The sequence below is a fragment of the Gorilla gorilla genome, chromosome 15 (assembly GCF_029281585.2).
Source record: "Gorilla gorilla gorilla isolate KB3781 chromosome 15, NHGRI_mGorGor1-v2.1_pri, whole genome shotgun sequence".
Classification (NCBI taxonomy): domain Eukaryota; kingdom Metazoa; phylum Chordata; class Mammalia; order Primates; family Hominidae; genus Gorilla; species Gorilla gorilla.
In genome coordinates this window covers 21,842,865-21,866,685 of record NC_073239.2, presented here as the reverse complement: position 1 = coordinate 21,866,685, position 23,821 = coordinate 21,842,865, and the positions used below count along the sequence as shown (strand labels likewise).

The following is a 23,821-nucleotide window of genomic DNA, read 5'->3' as shown; positions in this document are numbered from 1 at the left end:
TTTTATAACATAATCCATTTGTTGTTAGCATATGATTCAACATCAGGTAACCTGAACAACTATATTTTACAAGCATAAAAGCCAATTTAACTTAAAATTGGCCTTCAAAAATTAGTTTCACTACAAAACTACTATGGTTCAATCAGCAGTAATGTTGAACTCTGACCTTTGGTGTCAGCATCAGTTAGTTGCTCTTTGGCTACTTCCTCTTCTTCTTCAGCTATTGCCTGGAAGATTGCAGTCAGGAAGAAAAAAAGCAATTCACACAGTGGGCCTTCACTGTCATTTCCTACAAGAGCTTCCTCTAATACTTCTGTGAATAAAATGTTTAAAATGAATTTAAAGTTCTGTTCATGTACTGAAAAAACAACTCCACTGGAATAAACATGTAATCAACAATAGTATGTGCAACTATTTTCTTAAGCATCAATTTATGAAAGTATAACCAAGTATTATCCAAGCCAAAATAAGAAACAATTTATAATGATTACAATAAAATACAATAAAATTGTAAGCCAAAGTCACCTCATTCAAGTAAGTCAAAATAGCCTCAATAGACCAACATATTTCATTTAAATTTAAATTTAAGGCACAAATTAAGGCACATTTTAAAAATTACAATTTTATTCTAATCTGAACAATGCAAATATTTGTTATTGTGCCACTGTTCTTGAGGGCTATGTATGTGCAAATAGGGCATAGAAGAGGTCATTATCCGCATTAGGTTTTAATCCTAATATTATTTCTAAGTCATAAATAAATGTTTCTTATCTAATTCATCTCACCTAAACCAGCACTGTTTAGACCTCCTTGATCTATAAGACACAATGATTCTTGCTTCATCCACCTCATAAGGAGAAATAAAAGCATTTGAAAGCCCTCCTAAAGAATATACTTTTATTAAAATAAGAGTGGCATTATAGGACAGGCGCAGTGGCTCATGCCTGTAATCCCAGCACTTTGCGAGGCCAAGGCGGGTGGATCACGAGGTCAGGAGATTGAGACTATCCTGGCTAACATGGTGAAACCTCACCTCTACTAAAAATACAAAAAAATTGGGCCAGGTGTGGTGGCTCACGCCTGTAATCCCAGCACTTTGGGAGGCCAAGGCGGGCGGATCACAAGGTCAGGAGTTCAAGACCAGCCTGGCCAAAATGGTGAAACCCTGTCTCCACTAAAAATACAAAAATTAGCTGGGCGTGGTGGTGGGTGCCTGTAATTGCAGCTACTCGGGAGGCTGAGGCAGTGAATTGCTTGAACCCCGGAGGTGGAGGTTGCAGTGAGCCAAGATCACGCCACTGCACTCCAGCCTGGGTGACAGAGCGAGACTCCGTCTCAAAAAGAAAAAAAAGAAAAAAAAAAAGAAAAAAATTAGCTGGGCATGGTGGCGGGTGCCTGTAGTCCCAGCTACTTGGGAGGCTGAGGCAGGAGAATCGCTTGAACCCTGGAGGTGGAGCTTGCAGTTAGCCGAGATTGCGCCACTGCACTCTAGCCTAGGTGACAGAGCAAGACTCTGTCTCAAGAAAAAAAAAAATAAGTGGCATTATAATTCTCTATTTCAAAGTCTCTACATGGATTTTAAGAAAATTATTTTACCATGTGACAGCCAAAAATTCAAAATTTGATCCAAATCTTTCCTTATACTAAACTCATTATAAATGTTTATACAAAGTAAAATATATAAGTACACAGGCCAAAGAGAATTACAAATTAAAGGTAGGCAATAACCTGTCTGCAAACACCCATATACCACTCCCTGCTCAAGAAGTGGAGTCTATTGCACAATCCTGTTGAATCTCACGGTGGCCTCTCACTGCTCTGACCAATGGAATGTGGCAGAAGTAAGGCTGTGCCAATTCCAGGCCTAGGCTTTAAGAGGGCTAGCAGTTTCTGCTTCCTGCTTCTTAGAGCCCCCAGGTGCCACATAATAAGTATGAGATACTCTGATGAAATGAAAGGCCACATGAAGAGGACCGAGGCACCAGATCTGTGTGAGAAGAAGCCATTTTGAACATCTAGCCAGACCAGAGAGATCCCAACTCCAGTGCCCCCACAGAACTTTACAAGATGGCTTGTTTTTTTAAAGCCACTAATTTTAGGATGAACTATAATGTAGCAATAGATAACTAAAGCACTTGCCTAGGGTTACTCCATCAGGAAACTCATCTTGAAGATCAAAAAGTTCCCCAAATGCATTAAGGAACTCCAAAACCATCAGAGCATCACCAAAGATTTCAGGAGGTAGTCTAGTTTTCACTGGTGTTGGTTCTGGAAGTTCCTGAAAGATTAAACAATTTATATAACTATTTGAACCAAGAACACGAAAACTTAAAAGGCAGAGATGACATACTTTTTACCTAACTATTAAGAAGTATTATTTGTAAGCTACTGGTTCTCAACCCTTGCTGTTTATCACAATCACCTTTGAAACTTCTAAAATTATAGATGTCCTGAACTTGTTCCAACTTTACTAAATCACAGTTCCTGAGAAGGGACTGGGAGAAAGGAACATTTTCTTCCTTATACTAAGAACATAACTTTAGGCTGAGTGTATTTCTGACTATATTTCCTAGTAAGAGTCTCTTAACCCACATTCTGAAATCAAATCAGCTGTGAAATACTACCTTCAATGTAGTATCTCCTTATGATTTGGAACATAATTAATCTACCATCTACTAATTTTGATTTACTGAAATTGTTCTTTATAAGCCAAGTTGAATGAGTTTGATTTGGACACTTTGGCCATTTCTGGAAATAGGCAGAATCCTTACCTAGCAATCAAGCTAAATGCATGCCTGGCTACAGTGGTTTTTGGATTATTAAGGATCACACAAACTGACCTATTGTTTCTACAGAATAAGAATCATTATCAAAGCTGATTATAAAACACTAACAATGCTACCTTGGAATTCTAAGTGTGAACATTTGCTTAACTAGCTAGTTCCTCTCGGTTAAATATAAAGAAAAGAGGCTGCTATTAAATAAAGGAATGATTTCATCAGCAAAGCCACACAGGACATGTAAAACCTATGTGTGCTAAACATCACATAACACGTTTATACCTTAAGGTCATCACATTCCATATCTTCTCTAGGTTTACTCCACTGCTTTAAGTATTCCACATATTTTCGCTTTTCTTCACGTAACTTCTCTCTTTCCTAAAAATTTTTAGAAGTTAATAACAATTCATGTAAGAAATTTATATGGCAGCATCGGCATCTCCTGAGAACTTGTTAGAAATGCAAATACTTGGACCTTACCCCATACCTACTGAAGCAGTAACTCTGAGGTTAGCAACTGGTGTTCTAGCAAGCCCTTCTGGTGGTTTTTAATACACGCTAAAGTTTTAGAACCACTGATCAAAATAATACCTATCAAAATAATACTATAAAGACTGAAAATGGGCTGAGTGCAGTGGCTCACACATGTAATCCCAGCACTTTGGGAGTCAGAGTCAGGTGGATTACTTGAGGTCAGAAGTTTGAGACCAGCCTGGCCAAAATGGCGAAACTCCATCTCTACTAAAAATACAAACACATATACATATACACACACACACACACACACACACACATATATATAAATATGCATGCTGGGCGTGGTGGCACGCACCTGTTGTTCCAGCTACTCAGGAGGCTGAGGCAGAAGAAGCCTTGAACCCGGGAGGAGAGGGTTGGGGTGAACTGAGATCACACCACTGCACTCCAGCCTGGGCAGCTCTTGAATAAATATTAATTTAATCTGACTTGATCTATAGCTTTCCCTCTACTTCCTATCAATAAGATCCTAGCAAAATAAATAATTAGACTGCCTAAAATGAAACTTCCCCTTATGTTTGTAATACATTTGTCATTTTCAAGATTCATTTGAATCTGATAACAGCCTAGAGACACAAAGAGGGAACAATAATTAAAAGCAACAATATTAGAATAGATGGACTTATTTCTTGTAATTCAGGCTATTTCTCTTACTCACTCGGTCTTTTGAAACCCTTATTTTTTGATTCTGGTGTTTGAAATTGCAAGATAAATATTAACTGCTAAATGTCTCTAATAAAACAGTGTAAATCAAATATTTTACTATTTTTTCCAGTAAGTATACTTAATATGTTATTATTCTCTTCTTTGAAATTTAGGAAGAACAGAGGTAAACAGATGTGCACTTACCAAATTTTCAACATAAAATGCCTAGATAGTTATGGAACTTGCTGTAACTTGAATAGTCTGCTTAAATAAATTATCCACCCCCAACCTCAGAAATAATTCTTATAGGATCAAATAAGGTTAACATTCTAATTCATTGTTGCTAACAGTGTAAATAAGCACATGCTTGGGAAATACTTAGTGATGTATATGTATAGAAAGTTTTAAAAATATTCTTAATCTTTGATTTATTCTACTTCTACAAATTTATCCTGGGACATAGTCCAAAAAAAAAGACTTTATTCAGAAATTTGAACACAGCAGTATTATTTAAAGCACTTAGCTATGACTATTTAATGAGTTATGCAGTCATTAAAAATTCCACTTAAGATTATTTAATAACATGAAAGAATATTTATGATCATGTTAGATAAAAAAAGCATATAAAACTTTAAATGGTGAGTGATCTGTTTTTTTAAGGCAGAGGATAAAGACTAGAAATAAACAAATCAAAGTGTTAATTCTCTCTGGCCAGGTGCGGTGGCTCATGCCTGTAATCCTAGCACTTTGGGAGGTCGAGGCGGGCAGATCACTTGAGGTCAGGAGTTCGAGACCAGCCTGGCCAACATGGTGAAACCCCATCTCTACTAAAAATACAAAAATTAGCCAGGCGTGGTGGTGGGCACTTCTAGTCCCAGCCACTCGGGAGGCTGAGGCAGGAGAATTGCTTGAATCTGGGAGGCAGAGGTTGCAGTGAACCCAGATCAAGCCACTGTACTTCAGCCTGAGCAACAGAGTGACACTCCATCTCAAAAAAAAAAGTGTTAATTCTATCTCTAATGTTACCATCAGATTTCTGGTGATTTTTCTGTCCTCTATGTTTTCTGGAGTAAACTTATATTAGACCTCCTGCACCACCTCAATGGCCTATTTGACAAACATCTGGTTTCCATTCCAAGATGGCCGGTCCAGTCTGCAGCTCCCAGCGTGATCAATGCAGAAGACGGTGATTTCTGCATTTCCAACTGAGGTACCTGGTTCATCTCATTGGGACTGGTGCCCATGGAGGGCGAGCCGAAGCAGGGCGGGCCGAAGCAGGGCGGGCATCACCTCACCCGGGAAGCGCAAGGGGTCAGGGGATTTTCCTTTCCTAGCCAAGGGGAGCCTTGACAGACTGCACCTGGAAAATCAGGACACTCCCGCCCAAATACTGCACTTTTCCAACAGTCTTAGCAAATGGCACACCAGCAGATTATATCCCGCGCCTGGCTCAGCGGGTCCCATGCCCACAAAGCCTTGCTCACTGCTAGTGCAGCAGTCTGAGATCGACCTGCGAGGCAGTAGCCTGGCAGGGGGAGGGCGCGTCCGCCACTGCTGAGGGGCGTGTCCGCCATTGCTGAGGCTTGAGTAGGTAAACAAAGCCGCTGGGAAAGCTCAAACTGGGCGGAGCCCACAGCAGCTCTGAAAGGCCTGCTGTGTCTGTAGACCACACTGCTGGGGGCAGGGTGTAGCTGAACAAAAGACAGCAGAAACTTCTACAGACTTAAACATCCCTGTCTGGCAGCTCCTAGCTTGGTTTTTGAACTCTGAGAACAGAGAGACCGTCTCCTCAAGTGGGTCCCTGACCCCTGTGCAGCCTAACTGGGAGACACCTCCCAGTAGGGGCCAACTGACACATCATACAGGTAGGTGCCCCTCTGGGACGAAGCTTCCAGAGGAAGGATAAGGCAGCAATATGTGCTGTTCTGCAATATTTGCTGTTCTGCAGGCTCCACTGGTGATACCCAGGCAACCTCATCAAAAAACGGGCGAAGGACATGAACAGACACTTCTCAAAAGAAGACATTTATGCAGCCAAAAGACACATGAAAAAATGCTCATCATTGGTCATCAGAGAAATGCAAATCAAAACCACAATGAGATACCATCTCACAGCAGTTAGAATGGCAATCATTAAAAAGTCAGGAAACAACAGGTGCTGGAGAAGATGTGGAGAAATAGGAATGCTTTTACACTGTTGGTTGGAGTGTAAACTAGTTCAACCATTGTGGAAGACAGTGTGGCGATTCCTCAAGGATCTAGAACCAGAAGTACCATTTGACCCAGCGATCCCATTACTGGGTATACACCCAAAGGATTATAAATCATTCTACTATAAAGTCACATGCACACATATGTTTATTGTGGCACTATTCACAATAGCAAAGACTTGGAACCAACCCAAATGTCCATCAATGATAGACTGAATTAAGAAAATGTGGTGCATATACACCATGGAATACTATGCAGCCATAAAAAAGGATGAGTTCATGTCCTTTGCAGGGACATGAATGAAGCTGGAAACCATCATTCTCAGCAAACTATCACAAGGACAGAAAACCAAACACCACATGTTCTCACTCATAGGTGGGACTTGAACAATGAGAACACTTGGACACAGGATGGGGAATATCACACACCAGGGCCTGTTGTGGGGTGGGGGGAGGGGGGAGGGATAGCATTAAGAGAAATACCTAATGTAAATGATGAGTTAATGGGTGCAGCAAATGAACATGGCACATGTACCTATGTAACAAACCTGCACATTGTGCACAGGTACCCTAGAACTTAAAGTATAATTAAAAAACAAAATTCAAGGGAGACGACAGACAACTAAAATGAGCACAGAGCATGTAATATGATCCTCTAAGGCTACTTGTGAATATCCCAAGAAATCTCTGAAAATGACTGACTTTGGAGGAAACCAGCTATAGAATTCTCTAAGGAATATGTATCACTGAAGACCACAATCAAATATTTGCTGAAACACTATTATTACACCTTATTTTTCAAGTAGGATAAGAACATTATTCATTTTTTTTTTTTTGAGACGGAGTCTTGTTCTGTTGCCCAGGCTGGCGTGCAGTGGCGTGATCTTGGCTCACTGTAACCTCCACCTCCCATGTTCAAGCGATTCTCCTGCCTCAGCCTCCTTCGTAGTTGGGATTACAGGCGCATACTACCATGCCCAGCTAAGTTTTGTATTTTTAGTAGAGATGGGGTTTCACCATCCTGGCCAGGCTGGTCTCTAACTCCTGACCTCATGATCTGCCTGCCTTGGCCTCCCAAAGTGCTGGGATTACAGGCGTGAGCCCCTGCATCCAGCCTATTTTATTTTTCAAACTGCGTATTTTACCTCTTAAAGGTTTACATATAAACTTTTACATATATCATCTTCCCTAAATTTGGAAGTCTAAACAATGAAATCATTTAGAACTGCATTCTAAAAGAGGTTTTAAGTGATGCGTAAAGGCATGTTAAATTTTCCAAAGCAAAAGGGAGATAAACCAATCAACTTTCTATGCACATTCATAAATGTGAATGAAAGTAGTAAAAGCATTTAAAAATCAACCTTGGATGTAGATATGTAAAGTAGTATTACTATATGTAGAGAGTATAGCTAATATACTCAAATGAATACCTTTTCTCTTTCTACTTTAAGCCTCTCTTTTTCTTCTTTTTTCTTTAGTCTCTCCTCTTCAACAATTTTTTTCAATTCTTCCCTCTTTTTCTCTTTATCTTCTTTTTCTTTTTTCTTTGCTTCTAGGGCATCTGCTTTTTCTCTTTTTAATTTAGCCTTTTCAAAAGCTGTGAAGAAAAATCAAACTTAGAACCATATATATAGACAAAATAACACTTGGCAATTTTTTTGATGTAACAACAGAATCCTTGAAATAATTTAAAGTTAAATGAGATTAGTAGAGACTCTTAAAATTCCTACAGGGAGCCAGCAGATTATTAAAACAGGAAAAGCAAATTGGCTAAGTTTATGACAAACTACAGTACTGGGACAAACATATCTGTGCCTTTGAAAGCCCTAATACCCAAAGTGTGATCTGAAGACCAGCAGCAACATTATCATCACCTTGTTAAAAAATGCAGAATCTCATTCCCCCACCAGACCTACTAATTTAGAATCTTCATCATTTTGACAAGATCCCCAAGTGATTCATATGTATATTCAAGTTTTGGAAGCAATGTTTTAAAAGGCTGTGTGAATCAAACAAAATAGCCCCAGTTTGTAAGCCCTGGAAACTCAAACTTCTGCTTAATCTAGCACTAAGCAATTTAATAGGGAATATGCAAGACCATGAAATTTTAAGAGATGAAGCGGTCTTATTTATAAAACAAGCAAACAAACAAATAAACAATAGTTATCTGATAGAAAAAATAACTGCACTTCAAAACAATTAACCAGAAACATGCCATTTGGGAAACATCCCCCACTCAGGCACAGAGAAATATTCTTTCTTATTCCTACTTAGCTTTTGGAAAGAATGTTAAAACTCACCCAGTGACTTCATTTCTTCTTGTTTCAAAAGTTTATCTCTTTCTTTAGTAGCTTTGCTCCTATAACTTGCAAGAGTCTGTTTATTAGCAACATTGTCCTCCTAAAAAACAAACCAAAATAGTATGCCTGGTTCTTACAGTAACAATAAAAAGCAAAAAATTTAAAACTCTCACCAATTACACTTTCTTTATGCTAAAATGATTTTTTTATTTTTTTGAGACAAAGTCTCGCTCTATCCCCCAAGCTGGAGTGCAGTGGTGTGATCTCGGCTCACTGCAACCTCTGCCTCCTGGGCTCAAGTGATTCTTCTCCCTCAGCCTCTCGAGTAGCTGGGATTACAGGCATGTGCCACCACACCTGGCTAATTATTTTTTGTATTTTTAGTAGATACAGGGTTTTGCCATGTTGACCAGGCTGGTCTTGAACTCCTGACCTCAAGTGGGCTACTCACCTCAGCCTCCCAAAGTGCTGGGATTACAGGTGTGAGCCACTGTGCCCAGTCTAAAATGAGTTTTTATTCTAAAGTATAATTGGGCCAGGCACAGTGGCTGATGCCTGTGATCCTAGTATTTTGGGAAGCCAAGGCGGGTAGAATACTTGAGGTCGGGCATTTGAGAGCAGCCTGGCCAACATGGTGAAACCCCATCTCTATTAAAAATGCAAAAATTAGCTGGGCGTGGTGGCATGCACCGGCAGCCCCAGCTACTCAGGAGGCTGAGGCAGAACTGCTTGAACCCAGGAGGTGGAGGTTGCAGTCAGCCAAGATCGTGCCACTGCACTCCAGCATGGGTGACAGAGTGAGACTCCATCTCAAAAAAAAAAAAAAAAAAAAGTGTAACTGAACTGTTAATAACTCTAATCTTAGTAATAAACAGAACATGAGTTAACTGTAGCTCTATAAATTATTACAAGAATATCTCAGGAAAAACTGGTAATATATAGAAAGAGCCTTAAAAATGCATTAGAAAAACAAACTTTCAGCTTACTTTATAAACTAGATGGTATAAATATCAAATATAAAAGATGCAGAAAAAAGACATACCAGAAAAATTCTTGTGGCCAATGTCAAATTTTATTTTTATTTTATTTCTTCTAAGAATGTCTCTAACCTAATTAATTTGTGTAGTTTTTTGTTTTGTTTTGTTTTGTTTTTAAGACAGAGTCTTGGCTTTGTTGTCCAGGCTAAAGTGCAATGTGGCATGATCTGGGCTCACAGCAACCTCAGCCTCTGTCTGCCTCCCGGGTTTGAGCAATTCTCGTGCCTCAGGCTCCTGTATTTTTAGTAGAGACAGAGTTTTGCCATGTTGGCCAGGCTAGTCTAGAACTCCTAGACTCAAATATCCACTCACCTCAGCCTCCCAAAGTACTGGGATTACAGGCAAGAGCCACTGTGCCCGGCTGCATTATTGCTTTTTTAAAACCCCCTATAGCTTCTTCCTGTCAGAATTTATTGCTCTTCATTTTACACTTCAATCCCATAGTTTATTCCCTGCTTTACATTTCAGTAATTGCTTATGTGCTTGCTTCCACTTTGGTATAGAATCCTTGTGGTATGAAAGTCATATCTAATTCACACCTGAAACTTCTACAAGCCTCATTGCTGAGCAGTTATCAACATATAGTACACACTCACATACTTTTTGGTGAGGTAATGAGTTTCTTCCTCTAGGCTATGGATGTGAGGGGAGACAAACATACTTCTTGATTCTGAATACTGTTTTACTCACAGTGAAAATGTAGTTTTAATCAATTCTGTACTTACTTGACTAATACGTATTCGTTTGGGAGGTCTCCCTCTTCGTCTGTTAGCAGGACTGAAGATAAATGTGGGTGGATCATCAGGGAAGAAATAAGAAAAATCTTGTTCTGCTATTTTATACGTTGAAAGAGATGATGCCTTAATAAAACAAAGACATAGGGTACAATAATAACACATTAGTAAACAACATACAGATATGCCCTAACATGTCATATGGCCACTATTAATGCTGTTAAAAGATCAGGATAGGCTGGGCACAGTGGCTCATGCCTGTAATCCCAGCACTTTGGGAGGCCGAGGCAGGCGGATCATGAGGTCAAGAGATCAAGACCATCCTGCCCAATATGGTGAAACCCCATCTCTACTAAAAATACAAAAATTAGCTGGGTGTGGTGGCACACATCTGTAGTCCCAGGTACTCGGGAGGCTGAGGCAGGAGAATCACTTGAATCTGGGAGGTGGAGGTTACAGTGAGCAGAGATTGTGCCACTGCACTCCAGCCTGGTGACAGAGTAAGACTCCATCTCAGGAAAAAAAAAAAAAAAGATAAGGATAAAAACATTAGAATTTTATGCATTATTGTGTAGTAAAATACATTTTAGTTGGTTTAACCAATCCTTTTTCCACTATATAATTAATTAGCCTTACCAGAAAGAAAACCACAATTCAAAGATTACTTTACAATAAAATACCTCAAGAATGGTTGTACAGTTTCTTGTATTTCAAAATTACATATATATTATACAATTTGTTTTGCTGACAAATTTTGTGAGATTTTCTACATAAATGAATAATCAATCTATGTAAATGAATAATCAATCCATATATTTAATATTAAAAATCTACTGTATTAACCTGATAAATTTTTCTTAACCATTTGCCAACTGCTGAACATTTATTTAGATTTTCCTCCCAGGGTAGAGTAATAACTTAACTACTTAATATATCAAATTTCCCATTACATCCCTCTAGTCTTGATAAAAGCAGAAATACTTGCAAATTCCTATAAAGTTTAAACAAAGAATTTAAGTTCAGAAGTCAACCTCATTCTTGCCAGAAATGGTGTGGTTCTAGAATAATTATTAAATCCAAGAGTTTATCTCCTTTTACCTTGTATCTAGAATTTGTTTGCCTTTTAAAGTTTTTTTATTTTAATTTTATTTATGTATTTATTTATTTTGAGACAGAATCTTGCTCTGTCACCCTGGCTGGAGTGTAGTGGCATGATCTCGGCTCACTGCAACTTCTGCCTCCTAGGTTCAAGTGATTCTCCTGCCTCAGTCTCCGGAGTAGCTGAGATTACAGGTGCGTGCCACCACATCTGGCTAATTTTTGTATTTTTAGTAGAGACAGGGTCTCACCATGTTGGCCAGGCTGGTCTCGAACTCCGGACCTCAAGTGATCTGCCTGCCTTGGCCTCCCAAAGTGCTGGGATTATAGGCATAAGCCACTGCGCCCAGTCTTGCTTACCTTTTATCTATGTGCAACCCTAGACTTTTTGTTATTTTTGACCTAATGGCCAAGATCATCATTCTTCCTCTCAAACAAGTGAACAAAAACAAGTGCCATTTACTGAAATAGCTTTCAGGAAATGTGTGAGAAAATAATGACACAAAATACAAAAAGTTAACAAAACAGAAAAGGGTATTTTGTGTATAATTATTTTTGTAGGTAGAGCACAGCTTTAAACACCTGGAATTCCACCAGTTCTGGCCATGATAATCAAGAATCTATCAAAATTTCCCATTAAAGAAGATTTCATTAAAATGATCATATTCCATCCCACATAACCTCTGAATTATGTGGGGTAACAGGATTATCTACAGAATAGAATTATGTAATTGTCTACAGAATTGCACCTTAAATATGAAATAAAGCACGTGGGTGGTTTCTTCTCAAATATCACACTCATAAAAGCCAAAATACGTTTTAGTACATTAATTGCCAAAGTTCCTTATTCATACACACAATACACAAAACCCACATCTTTGTGTACTTGTAGGTACTCCTAACAGCAGTCTATGCTCACCAAAACTGGTTATCAAACTTTGTGTGCTTGCTCACAAAGTGCTGTGCTGATATAATTTGGCTCTGTGTCCCCACCCAGATCTCATGTGGAATTGTACTCCCCAGTGTTAAAGGGCAGGCCTGGTAGGAGGTGACTGAATCATGGAGCAGGCTTCCCCCTTGCTGTTCATGAGATCTGGTTGTTTGAAAGTATGTAGCCCCTCCCACTTCACACTGTCTCCTGCCAGCCATGTGAAGATGTGCTTGCTTTCTGCCATGATTGTAGGTTTCCTGGGGCCTCCCCAGAAGCAGAAGACTGTACAGCCCACAAAACTGTGAGCTGGTTAAACCTCTTTTCTTTATGAATTACCCAGTCTCAGGTATGTCTTTATAGCAGTGTGAGAATGGATTAATACACCAGCATATCCATTAATAATCTTCTATTACACTCTAAGTGAAAAATGTTTATTGTGACCTTAATTCCCATTTATTTATTAAGTTGAGCTTCTTTCCATGTTCATTGACTTTTTTCTCGGTGAAATATTTGCTGATGTCTTCTATCACCATTTTCCAATTGGGTCATCTTTGCTCACTGATGTGTAAGAAATCTTTGTAAATTAGAGGAATTGGCCAACTGGCTGTTTACAATATACATATACAACTATTCACATATATCGATTGCCTACCACGTGTCAGGCACTGTTCTAGCCATTTATTGCAAGTATCTAAATCATTAAAACTTTTTGTAAGCATCATTTAATATGGCTGCCTGATAATAATGCTATAGACAGAGCATAATTGAATCTTATCAAGGCAGATACATAAATATCTCACATTTTTAAAAAATTATTTTTCAGATAACGCTATCTTAAGTTTTCAAGTTTTTATATTTCATCCACTGTGAATTTTAGTCATATCTATTTGACCATTTTCCTACTGGGGTGCTTATGTTTCTCTAGTTAATTTGCGTTCTTCATTGTATTTACTCAAGGTATTTTTCCCCCAGCACTTGCCCTTGAAATCTACGCATGACTTTTTTTTTTTTTTTTTCCCTTAGACGGAGTCTCCTGTTGCCCAGGCTGGAGTGCAGTGGCGCGATCTTGGCTCACTTATTCATGACATTTTAAAACCTATGTTTATGCTCAATCTCATCCTTGGTATTTTTTTTTTCTATTTCTCCTAAGTACCTCATCATGTTTAACATTAAAACTTGTTTCATTTCTTTTGAGTTAGATTTAACTTTATTATTCCAATAGTTAACCAAGTGTCCATTTTTATTTATCAATCTTGCCTCTAAGACCTGAAATGTTAACTTTTCGCATAAACTCATTTTTTTTAAAGTTTCTCTTCTTTTTAAACATTTATATACAGTGAAATGCACAAATCTAACACATGCAGGAGCTGATTTGTGACAAATGCATACATCTCTCTAACCCATGCTACTGCCTTTTTAAACTTTTATTTTAAGTTCAGGGGTGCATTTGCAGGTTTGTTACATAGTTAACATGTGTCATGGGGGTTCTGTTGTGCAGATTACTTTATCACCCAGGTTTTAAGCAAGTACCCATTAGTTATTTTTTCCCATCCTCTCCCTCCTCCCACCTTCTGATAGGCTGAAATCCCAGGCTCAAGTGATCCTCCCACCTCAGCCTTCGGAGTAGCTGGGACTACAGGCATGAGGCTCCATTCTATTGCTTTTTTCACTTAGTGTGTCTTTATCCCAATAAAAGTTGAATATTTTGCATTTAAAAAAATTACTTTGAGTTTTACCATTTAACTTTTTATTTAGTGTGCAATGTGAAATCTCTAAAACTTGACTTTTTCCTCTCTTAATGGTTATTGACAAAATCTAATCTGTCTGCTTAGTATTAGCATGATACTTTTTATTTTTATTTATTATTATTATTATTATTATTATATTATTTTGAGACAGGGTCTCACTCTGTTGTCCAGGCTGGAGTGCAGTGATACAATCACAGCTCACAGCAGCCTTGACCTCTCCAGGCTCGGGTGATCCTTTTACCTCAGCTTCCTAAGTAGCTGGGACTACAGTTACCCACCACCACATCCAGCTAATTTTTCTAATTTTTGTAGATACAGGGTTTGCCATGTTTCCCAGGCTGGTCTCCAGGCTGGTCTCCTGGGCTCAAGCAGTATGTACACTTTGGCCTCCTGAAGTGCAAGGATTACAGGAGTAAGCCACGGTGCCCAGCCAATGCTCTTTTTATTATACATTGTTCTCTTATCTAGTAGGCTCTGTTTAGCATTGTTCTTTGAATCTGTCTATTCTTTGTAAGCGAGAACCACACTATAGGTATTAGGAAGCTATAGTTGCCCCACCTGATAACTTTTCTTTTTCCAAATTTTCTATTTTCACCTGTCCTTGTTGATCTTTTTTATAAGTGGTAGTAACTGAACCACCTAGCGATTCCAGCAATTTTAGAAATAGTAATTAATCCAATATTTTTCAAAAGTACTAAAAATTGGCTCCAGATTAAAAGAGAGCAATCTTTAATCATCTTTGAAATAACATTTCAGCAATGTTATAACTTTATAACACTACCCATTTTGTTTTCTGTCTTCCAACAAATAATTTCATTATTTGATTACCTTTATTTTAATTACTCCATCTTGTGGTTCACAGTGTTGCTTCAGAAAAAGCTTTAGTTTATCACGAGAAAATAGGTGTTTTCTCCGGCTACAGGAGGCAAGGAAGTCAAAGAGGGGTAGTGTTAGCATCAAAGAGTTCAACCCCAACTCCATAATCTCTGTAAATTTGTAACCTGAATTTCAGAAAGCCTAGGAATCAAAGGACACACTTCATCTTCTAACAGTATTTATGTAGAAGTTACAAGAAACTTTTACAGAGGTTATTTATGTAGGAAGTTATAAGATCTACATGAGTGAATCTATTATAAAAAGTCTATTACAAAAACAGCAATATGCATTTGTTGTTTAGGGGCCACTGAGAAAACAAACTTCAAGAGCCAGGCGCAGTGGCTCACGCCTGTAATCCCAGCACTTTGCGAGGCCGAGGCGGGTGGATGACGAGGTCAGGAGATCGAGACAATCCTGGCTAACACGGTGAAACCCTGTCTCTACTAAAAATACAAAAAATTAGCAGGGTGTGGTGGCGCGTGCCTGTAGTCCCAGCTACTCGGGAGGCTGAGGCACGAGAATAGCATGAACACAGGAGGCAGTGAGCCAAGATCACACCACTGCACTCCAGCCTGGGCTACAGAGCAAGACTCTGTCTCAAAAAAAAAAAAAAAAAAAAAGAAAAAAGAAAAAAGAAAACAAACTTTAAGGAAAATATGCTATAGAGAGTAAATCAAATTTTATAAAATTAGATTACCCCTACAAGTATAACCATTAAAATTCTCTTAAAAATTAAAATCAGGCCAGGCACAGTGGCTCACACCTGTAATCCCAGCACTTTGGGAGGCTGAGGAGGGTGGATCACTTGAGGTCAGGAGTTCGAGACCAGCCTGGCCAACATGGTGAAACCCCATCTCTACTAAAAATACAAAAAAAATTAGCTGGGCGGTAGTGGCACATGCCTGTAATCCCAGCTACTCAGGAGGCTTAGGGTGGAGAATCGCTTGAGCCTGGGAGGCCGAGGGTGCAGTGTGCCGAGATCGTGCTGCTGCACTCTAGTCTCGGAGACAGAGTGAGACTCTGTCTCAAAAAAACAAAGCAAAACAAAACAAAAAAAATTAAAATCAGTAGACTACCAGAAATCGTATTAAGTGCTGCAAATCAATATTCAAGTGGATATTGTAAACAAAGTTGAACATAGCTTGTATCAAATTTTAAAACATTTTGTATTTAAATCTCATGACAACCAGCAAATTAGTGGGATGAAAATTAAAAGAGGTTTAAAATTAATATTCTAAAACATACTGTTTTTTATTCTCCCTTGCCCCCCAATTAAAAACAACCACAAGAGTACCAAACACCACCACAAACAAAACAAAACCAATAGAAAAGAAATAGAAGTATTTTTGGGAAAAAGTAAATGTTTTAATTGAGTTCAATGTATTCCTTTCAAGAAAAAGCCGTTAAAAGCTCCTATAAGTGAATAAACAATATATGATTTTTAAGTAGTGGCCTTCCCAAAAATGTATACAGTTAGCCCTCCATATCCTTAGATCAAAAGTATTTGGAGAAAATAAAAACTGCATCTGTACTAAACATGTGCAGACTTTTTTTGTTGTCAGTATTCCCTAAACAATACAGTATAACAATGATTTACACCTCATTTACATTGTATTAGGTATTATAAGTAATCTGGAGATGATTTAAAGTATATGGGAAGATGTGTGTAGGTTAAATGCAAATATTACACCATTTTATGAAACTTGAACATTCAAAGATTTCCCTCCCACACAGATAACCAAGGATGACTATATTCTTTTCCTAGACTTAAAGCTCCATGAGAACAAGGACTCTGCTATATCTCTGCAAGCTGGTAAAGAGAAGGTAATTACTTGTTGACTACTGAAGAAACTAGTCCTCAAGGACTTCATCAGTTTACATGGTAGCTACTAGCCACATATTGTTTATTTATAAATAAAATTAAAAACTCAGTTCCCTCATTCTTTCTAGCTACATTTCAAATGCTCAATAGTGACACATGGCTGTTGGACAGCATACATGTAACATTTCCATTATAAAAGAAAGTTCTACTTGTCAATGCTACTCTAGCATATCAAGTCTTCTTCTTTATTAGAGGAATATTACCATCTCTTTATTTAAAAAAAAGTATTGTACTATTTTTTGATGCTAACAAAGAGCTATAAGTCACTTAAGTCTTTTATTATGAAGTATAACTTTCTCACCTTGTAATTCTTTGGCTTACCAATTAGGAAGAAAATGAGCTAACCAAGACTGTAACCATGGCCTAGCAGAATAATTATATTTAAAGTATAAGTCAAAAAGTAAATAGAAAAATGAAAAATATTAAATAGGGAATTACATTATGTAAATAACATATCCTGAACTAAAGGCAAAAGAAAAAAACTCAACTGTGAATAACGAAAATATCTGTAGTCTCAACAATTGCTATTCATTAGCCCATAAACTAAACAAATTTTTAGAAGTTTGAATAATCAAACATTAGTTTTAGAATATTATTTTTGAGTGTAAAGTAAAATGTAGAATGCTCTAGAGATCTTAAACTAATGATGAGCCCCCCAAAACCAACCAACCAACAAACCACACACACCTCAATACAGCCACAGAAAGTGATATATCTATCTCAGGATTCTATTAATACTTATATTATTATCACTTTCGTTTGGATACATGAATATATATGGAACAAAAGGGATGAGAACATAAGCAAAAATTATTTTACACTAAATGAAATACAAGACTGACTCCTAGGTGGCAGGTTGATAGCTGGCTGATATCATCCTGCTTTCAGATGACTAAGAGCCTAAACCCAACAGACAACAATAGGGATTTTCCTAAAATACATCTGTATAACCTAAAGCCAGTTCTTTTATGTATTAACTACTCACTAAAGCAACTTCTTACATTAACTTCTGTCTCCTTTGATTAGGCCTCAAACAGGAACTTTTTAAAGATACTCATTTTTCATGATTTAACTTTCTTAATGAATTGGAAAAAACTGATCAAATGTCTGTCTAATGAATACTACAAACGTGACGTTTATAAGCACCTTTATTAACATTAAAAATTGAGTTATCTCATGAAAAGTACTTCATAAATAGGACCCTTTTTAATTCTTTAGATAGAAGACTATTTGGGGTTAGTCATCTAAACAAACGGCTCAATAAGTCCATTAGGTTTTTTTTTTTAATAGAGACAGGGTCTTGCCACGTAGTCCAGGCTGGTCCTGAACTCCTGGCCTCAAGTGATCCTCCTGGCTTGGCCTGTCAAAGTGCTAGGATTACAGACATGAGCTACTGCACCTGGCCTCCATCAGGCTTCTTAGGATTTATTTTAATCAGTCTATGAACATATAAATGTACATTTATTTTTAAGAAGGAAAGCAATCACAGTACTTCCCATTTGTTCTACATCAGACCTTCTTAATCTAACATACATAATTATTCTACTTTAAACTACTATTGAGAAGATAGTGAGTTTTACCTGATTTGTGTTGCTTTAACAATAGCAGACTCATATAATTCTTTTTTAGTGGGTTGCACTTTATACTTGAATAGTAAGGGATCAATTGCATCTTTTTTCTTCCTAAAAAGAAGAGGGAAAAGACACAAATCAGTTAATAATTTGGAAAATGAAATTTTAAATGAAAACCTAGTTTCTAAGAATATACTATAATAAAATCACATATTTCAAAATTTTTGTTTGTTTTTGAGATGGAGTCTCACTCTTGTTGCCCAGGCTGGAATGCAATGGTGCAGTCTCAGCTCACTGCAACCTCCGCCTCCTGGGTTCAAATTATTCTCCTGCCTCAACCTCTTAAGTAGCTGGATACAGGCATGCACCACCATGCCCAGTTAATTTTGTATTTTTGGTAGAGGTAGCGTTTCACCATTGGTCAGGCTGGTCTCGAACTACTGACCTCAGGTGATCTGCCTACCTCAGCCTCCCAAAGTGCAGGGATTACAGGCATGAGACACTGTGCTTGGCCACATATTTCAAAATTTTAAAATTTTATTTTTTTTTAAGAGACAGAGTCTCGCCTTGTCACCCAGGCTGGAGTGCAATGGAATCATCAAAGCTGAGTGCAGCCTCAAACTCCTGGCCCCCAGAGATCCTCCTACCTTGGCGTCCCAAAGTGTTGGCATTACAGGCATGAGCCACTGTACATGGCCATGCATTTTTACTTTAACTGGGGTTTTATAAGTTACTGATCCCTGCCTCCACCATTCTATTAGCCAAAACAGAAAAAAGCACTATTTTGTTTTAGGTAGGTATTTTAGCTACTCATTCACTACATTTTCTTTGGGTGAAGAAAGTAACTAGAGATGAAGCACAGAGTACCCAGTTTAAAGAGTAAAAAATAAAAATAAAAAAAGTTCTTGGATTTGCTTTTAAACTTTATTTACAGCTATATAATCCAAGAATAAAAATGGAGACAATGTAGTTTAATTGACCAAGAGACTACACATTTAATCCCTACCCCCCACCAACTTCACATCTTTTCTTCCCTTTGAGGGTATTCATTTATTTATTCAATAGTTAAGAGCCCGCAATATGCCAGAAACTACTCTAAATAGTGAAGATTCAGCAGTCAACAAAATAGAAACAGTGAGGAGATACAGGCAAACAAAAACATATACAACAGGAGAAGTGATAAGTGCTATGAAGAGAACAGACCGCAGGGTGCGGGAGCCATTATTTTATACAGATAGTGATCTCTGATAAGTTGACCAAGTATGCCTTCAAAGAGGTTGATATTTAAGCAGAGATCTGGAGGGGGAGGGGAACAAACAAAAAAAAGGGAGCAACTCATGAAAAACCTTGGGGAAATGAATTTTTTAAAAAAGAGAAAAAAAGTAAAAACCCTGAGGTGGAAGGAGGCATGCACAATTTAGACAGGTAGCAGAATGAATAAGGAAAATGAAAGAAGATTCAGAGATGTAGCAGCAGTGCCAGATTATGAGACTTTGGATATTGAGTAGTCACTAGAGGATTTTTAATAATACGGTGATAATGACTTAACTTACACTTCAGAAGGATCACTCTGGCTGCTATGTGGAAAAGACACTCTGGGGAAGACACTCTGGGGCAAGAGTGTAAACAGGAATACCAGTTAGAAAGCTACTGAGAACTGATTGCAGCATGGACTTAAATGGAAGTAGCAGCAATAGAGAGAAGAGGTAGGATTCTGAAAATGCCACCTCTGTGAATGTAAAGAGGATGTAAGTGGGGGTTATAGAGAAGAGCAGAAAATGATATGGTAAGATGATTAAGAGAAGCATTGGCAATGAGAATAAGATATAAAGTTACATAAATACAGCACACATAAAGCAGGGAAAGTGTTTAACACAAAAGGGATATGATACAATTAAACAAGTAAAACTAGAGTATTTACCTACAATAGCATTAAATTCTAAGTTGGAAGGCCAAGTATCTTTACACTAAGACTCAGTATATACATAAAGCAGTAGATGTATTTAAATATGCACCTGTACTATATGGAGTATCTAGTATTTTCTATTCTATTCAAGTCCATTACCAAGTTAATTTCACAACCTACGTGGGGCCATAACAACCTGTGGTATGAAAAGCACTGTTCCAAGAGAACAGATCAAAGAGAGAATTCTAAATGTAAAGAAAGAAGCACTGCTGGCCGGGTGTGATGGCTCACACCTGTAATCGCAGCACTTTGTGAGGCCAAGGCTTGTGGATCACTTGAGCTGAGGAGTTTGAGACCAACCTGGGCAACATGGGGAAACCTACAAAACACACACACACACACACACAAAACCTAGTTGGATATGATGGCATGTGTGTGTGGTCCCAGCTACTTTGGAGGCTGAGATGGGAGGACCACTTGAGCCTGACTGGAGGCTTCAGTGAGTTGTGATTGTGTCGCTGCACTCCAGCCTGGGTGACAGAGCAAGACCCTGTCTCAAAAAACAAACAGGCTGGGCACAGTGGCTCACGCCTGTAATCCCAGCACTTTGGGAGGCCGAGGCAGGTGGATCACCTGAGGTCAGGAGTTGGAGACCAGCCTGGCTAACATGGTGAAACCCCGTTTCTACTAAAAATACAAAAAGTTAGCCAGGTGTGGTGGTGAGTGCCCGTAATCCGAGCTACTCAGGAGGCTGAGGCAGGAGAATCGCTTGAACTGGGAGGCAGAGGTTGCAGTGAGCCGAGACTGTGCCATCGCATTCCAGCTTGGGCAACAAGAGCGAAACTCCGTCTTCAAAATAATAATAACAATATGATAAAATAAAAAACAAACGAAGCAACGAGAAGAGTTCTCAGTAACAAAATTTCAGCCAGGTGTGGTGGCTCACACCTGTAATCCCAGCACCTTGGGAGGCTGAGGCAGGCAGATCATGAGGTCATTAGTTTAGTTTGCGACTAGCCTGGCCAACATGGTGAAACCTCGTCTCTACTGAAAATACAAAAATTAGCCGGCCTTGGTGGCCTGCGCCTGTAGCCCCAGCTACTTAGGAGGCTGAGGCAGGAGAACTGCTTGAACCCAGAAGGCAGAGGTTGCAGTGAGCCGAGGTCGCACCACTGTACTCCAGCCTGGGCAACAGACCAAGAGTCTGTATCAAAAAAAAAAAAAAAAAAAGAAAGAAAATTTATTGAAATAAAGAAAAGGAAAAACAAGTGAGTTTTAGTGAATTAGCAGCAGTTTAAGAACAAGAAAATTAAGTTATGTTAATACTTTTTGAATAGGTCTCAACTTAGCAACTAACCACTACCATTTTATAAGAGCTTGATCAAGTATATTAAGTTGTACTTAAAATTATTACCAGTGGCTATATCTAATTATAAATGTTATGAATTTATATTTTACTATGCATTATATATTAACATATAAATATATTTTATATAACCAATTAAATACACAAAAAATCTTATTTCCCCCACATTTTAGTGAATTATAAAATAATATACTAACAGGAGAGAAAACCAAGATGTGAGTAGCAATTCCTAAAAATTTAGATTCTGAGTATTCAGATATTGGTATACAGTCTAGAAAACTTGTATATGGACCTTTTTTGGGGGAGACAGGGTCTCACTCGGTGGTCCAGGCTGGAATACAGTGGCGCAATCATGGCTCACTGCTGCTTCATCCTCCCAGGCTCAAGTGATCCTCCTATCTCAATCTCCCGGGTAGCTGGGTCTGCAGGCATGTGCCACCCATGCCTGGCTAATTTTTTGTATTTTTTTTTTGTAGAGACAGAGTTTCTCCACATTGCCCAGGCTGGTTTAGAACTCCAGGGCTCAAGCAATGCTCCCACCTCAAGCCTCCCAAAGTGCTGGGATTACAGGTGTGAGCCACCGTACCAGACCTTATCTTTTTTTTTTTTGAGACAGTTTTGCTCTTGTTGCCCAGGATGGAGTGCAATGGTGCAGTCTCGGCTCACTGCAACCTCCGTTTCCTGGGTTCAAGAGATTCTCCTGCCTCAGTCTCCCGAGTAGCTGGGATTACAGGTGCCCGCCACCACACCTAGCTAATTTTATGTATTTTTAGTAGAGACAGGGTTTCACTATGTTGGCCAGGCTGGTCTCGAACTCCTGACCTCAGGTAATCCACCCACCTTGGCCTCCCAAAGTGCTGGGATTACAGGCGTGAGCCACTGCGCCTGGCTACAGACTATATCTTAATGGATTTAAGGCTGTAAAATGTGCGAGTTTATATGTGCAAACAATTATCTTTTACTTTTCTTGCTGTACCATGAAATTCATTTGTGAAGATAAATAGAAATTTTTTTCTAATCAGTGAAAATATTCTTACTGGGGCTTTGCTATCTATAATACTTATGCAAAATTCTATATAAAATAAAATCCTAATTGCATTCTTCCCAAAGAAGCACAATTACTGGAGACCAAGAAAAACTGCTTCTTATAATATGAATTCACCTACAAGATAGAAACTACAAGGATAATATTTTTTAAAAACTTACATTTTAATCATTTTTCTTGCTACCCAAAGCCTTGGCCTAAATAGTTTAATCAAGTTGAATTTAGTGATCTCAATTATGATGGTGACTCACCATTTTATTACCAACAAGTGTAGACCTGTGTTTAGTTCTACAACAAGCAAACATCAAATATTGTACTAATAAAATCAAAACACCATTCCAATTATTCATTCACAACAAAATTTCACAAATGTTTATTTCAATATGCCTAGTTATATATGTAAATTTTAATTCTACTTTGATTTTACCATAATGGGAGTTGTTTTTCCTAATATATTATGAACATTTGACAATAAAGTTATAAAAAATTAAACAATTTTCTGTATCAGCACCACAGAAATGACCAAAAAAACTTGTATACTTTCAACATAAAGGTTTCTTTTAAGAGAAATCATCAAATTGTGTTCACAACTATTCTACAATGACAACCCACTAAATGATTAGGCACAGGAGATATATATATGTATAAAAATTTAAAATGCTAATGTTATTTCTCACGCATTAAGTTTCCATCCATGGAACTACAAACAGCAAAACAATTAGGTCTGCTTCTTTAAAAATAACACTCAGATTTCATTTATCTTACTAACGATTAGTCAAGTTATAATGACAGCTAGACTATACTGCATGAAAGTACATATATTTTGAAGCTACATACATATTATTCCAGACCTTTTTTTTTTTTTTTTTTGAGATAGTGTCTCGCTCTGTCGCCCAGGCTGGAGTGCAATGGTGCAATCTCAGCTCACTGCAACCTTCGACTCCTGGGTTCAAGTGATTCTCCTGCCTCAGCCTCCCAAGTAGCTGGGACTACAGGCACGTGCCATCACGCCTGGCTAATTTTTTGTATTTTTAGTAGAGATGGGGTTTCACCGTGTTAGACAGGATGGGCTTGATCTCCTGACCTTGTGATCCACCCGCCTTGGCCTCCCAAAGTGCTGAGATTTATAGGAGTGAGCCACCACGCCCAGCCCCA

General features: G+C 38.3%; 1 protein-coding gene across 2 annotated transcripts in view; it reads right to left on the bottom strand.

The window, feature by feature from the left end:
* BAZ1A (bromodomain adjacent to zinc finger domain 1A) overlaps positions 1–23,821 on the bottom strand; it is a 120,493-nt gene that overhangs the window by 39,964 nt on the left and 56,708 nt on the right. For both annotated transcript variants that reach the window (XM_055361308.2, XM_031001894.3), the window contains 8 exons: positions 18,359–18,460; positions 14,849–14,936; positions 10,235–10,369; positions 8,473–8,572; positions 7,603–7,769; positions 3,063–3,158; positions 2,140–2,278; positions 167–313 (listed from right to left, as the gene is read on the bottom strand). In XM_055361308.2, coding sequence (XP_055217283.1) covers positions 167–313; positions 2,140–2,278; positions 3,063–3,158; positions 7,603–7,769; positions 8,473–8,572; positions 10,235–10,369; positions 14,849–14,936; positions 18,359–18,460 — 974 coding nt within the window. The remainder of the gene's footprint in view (positions 1–166; positions 314–2,139; positions 2,279–3,062; positions 3,159–7,602; positions 7,770–8,472; positions 8,573–10,234; positions 10,370–14,848; positions 14,937–18,358; positions 18,461–23,821) is intronic.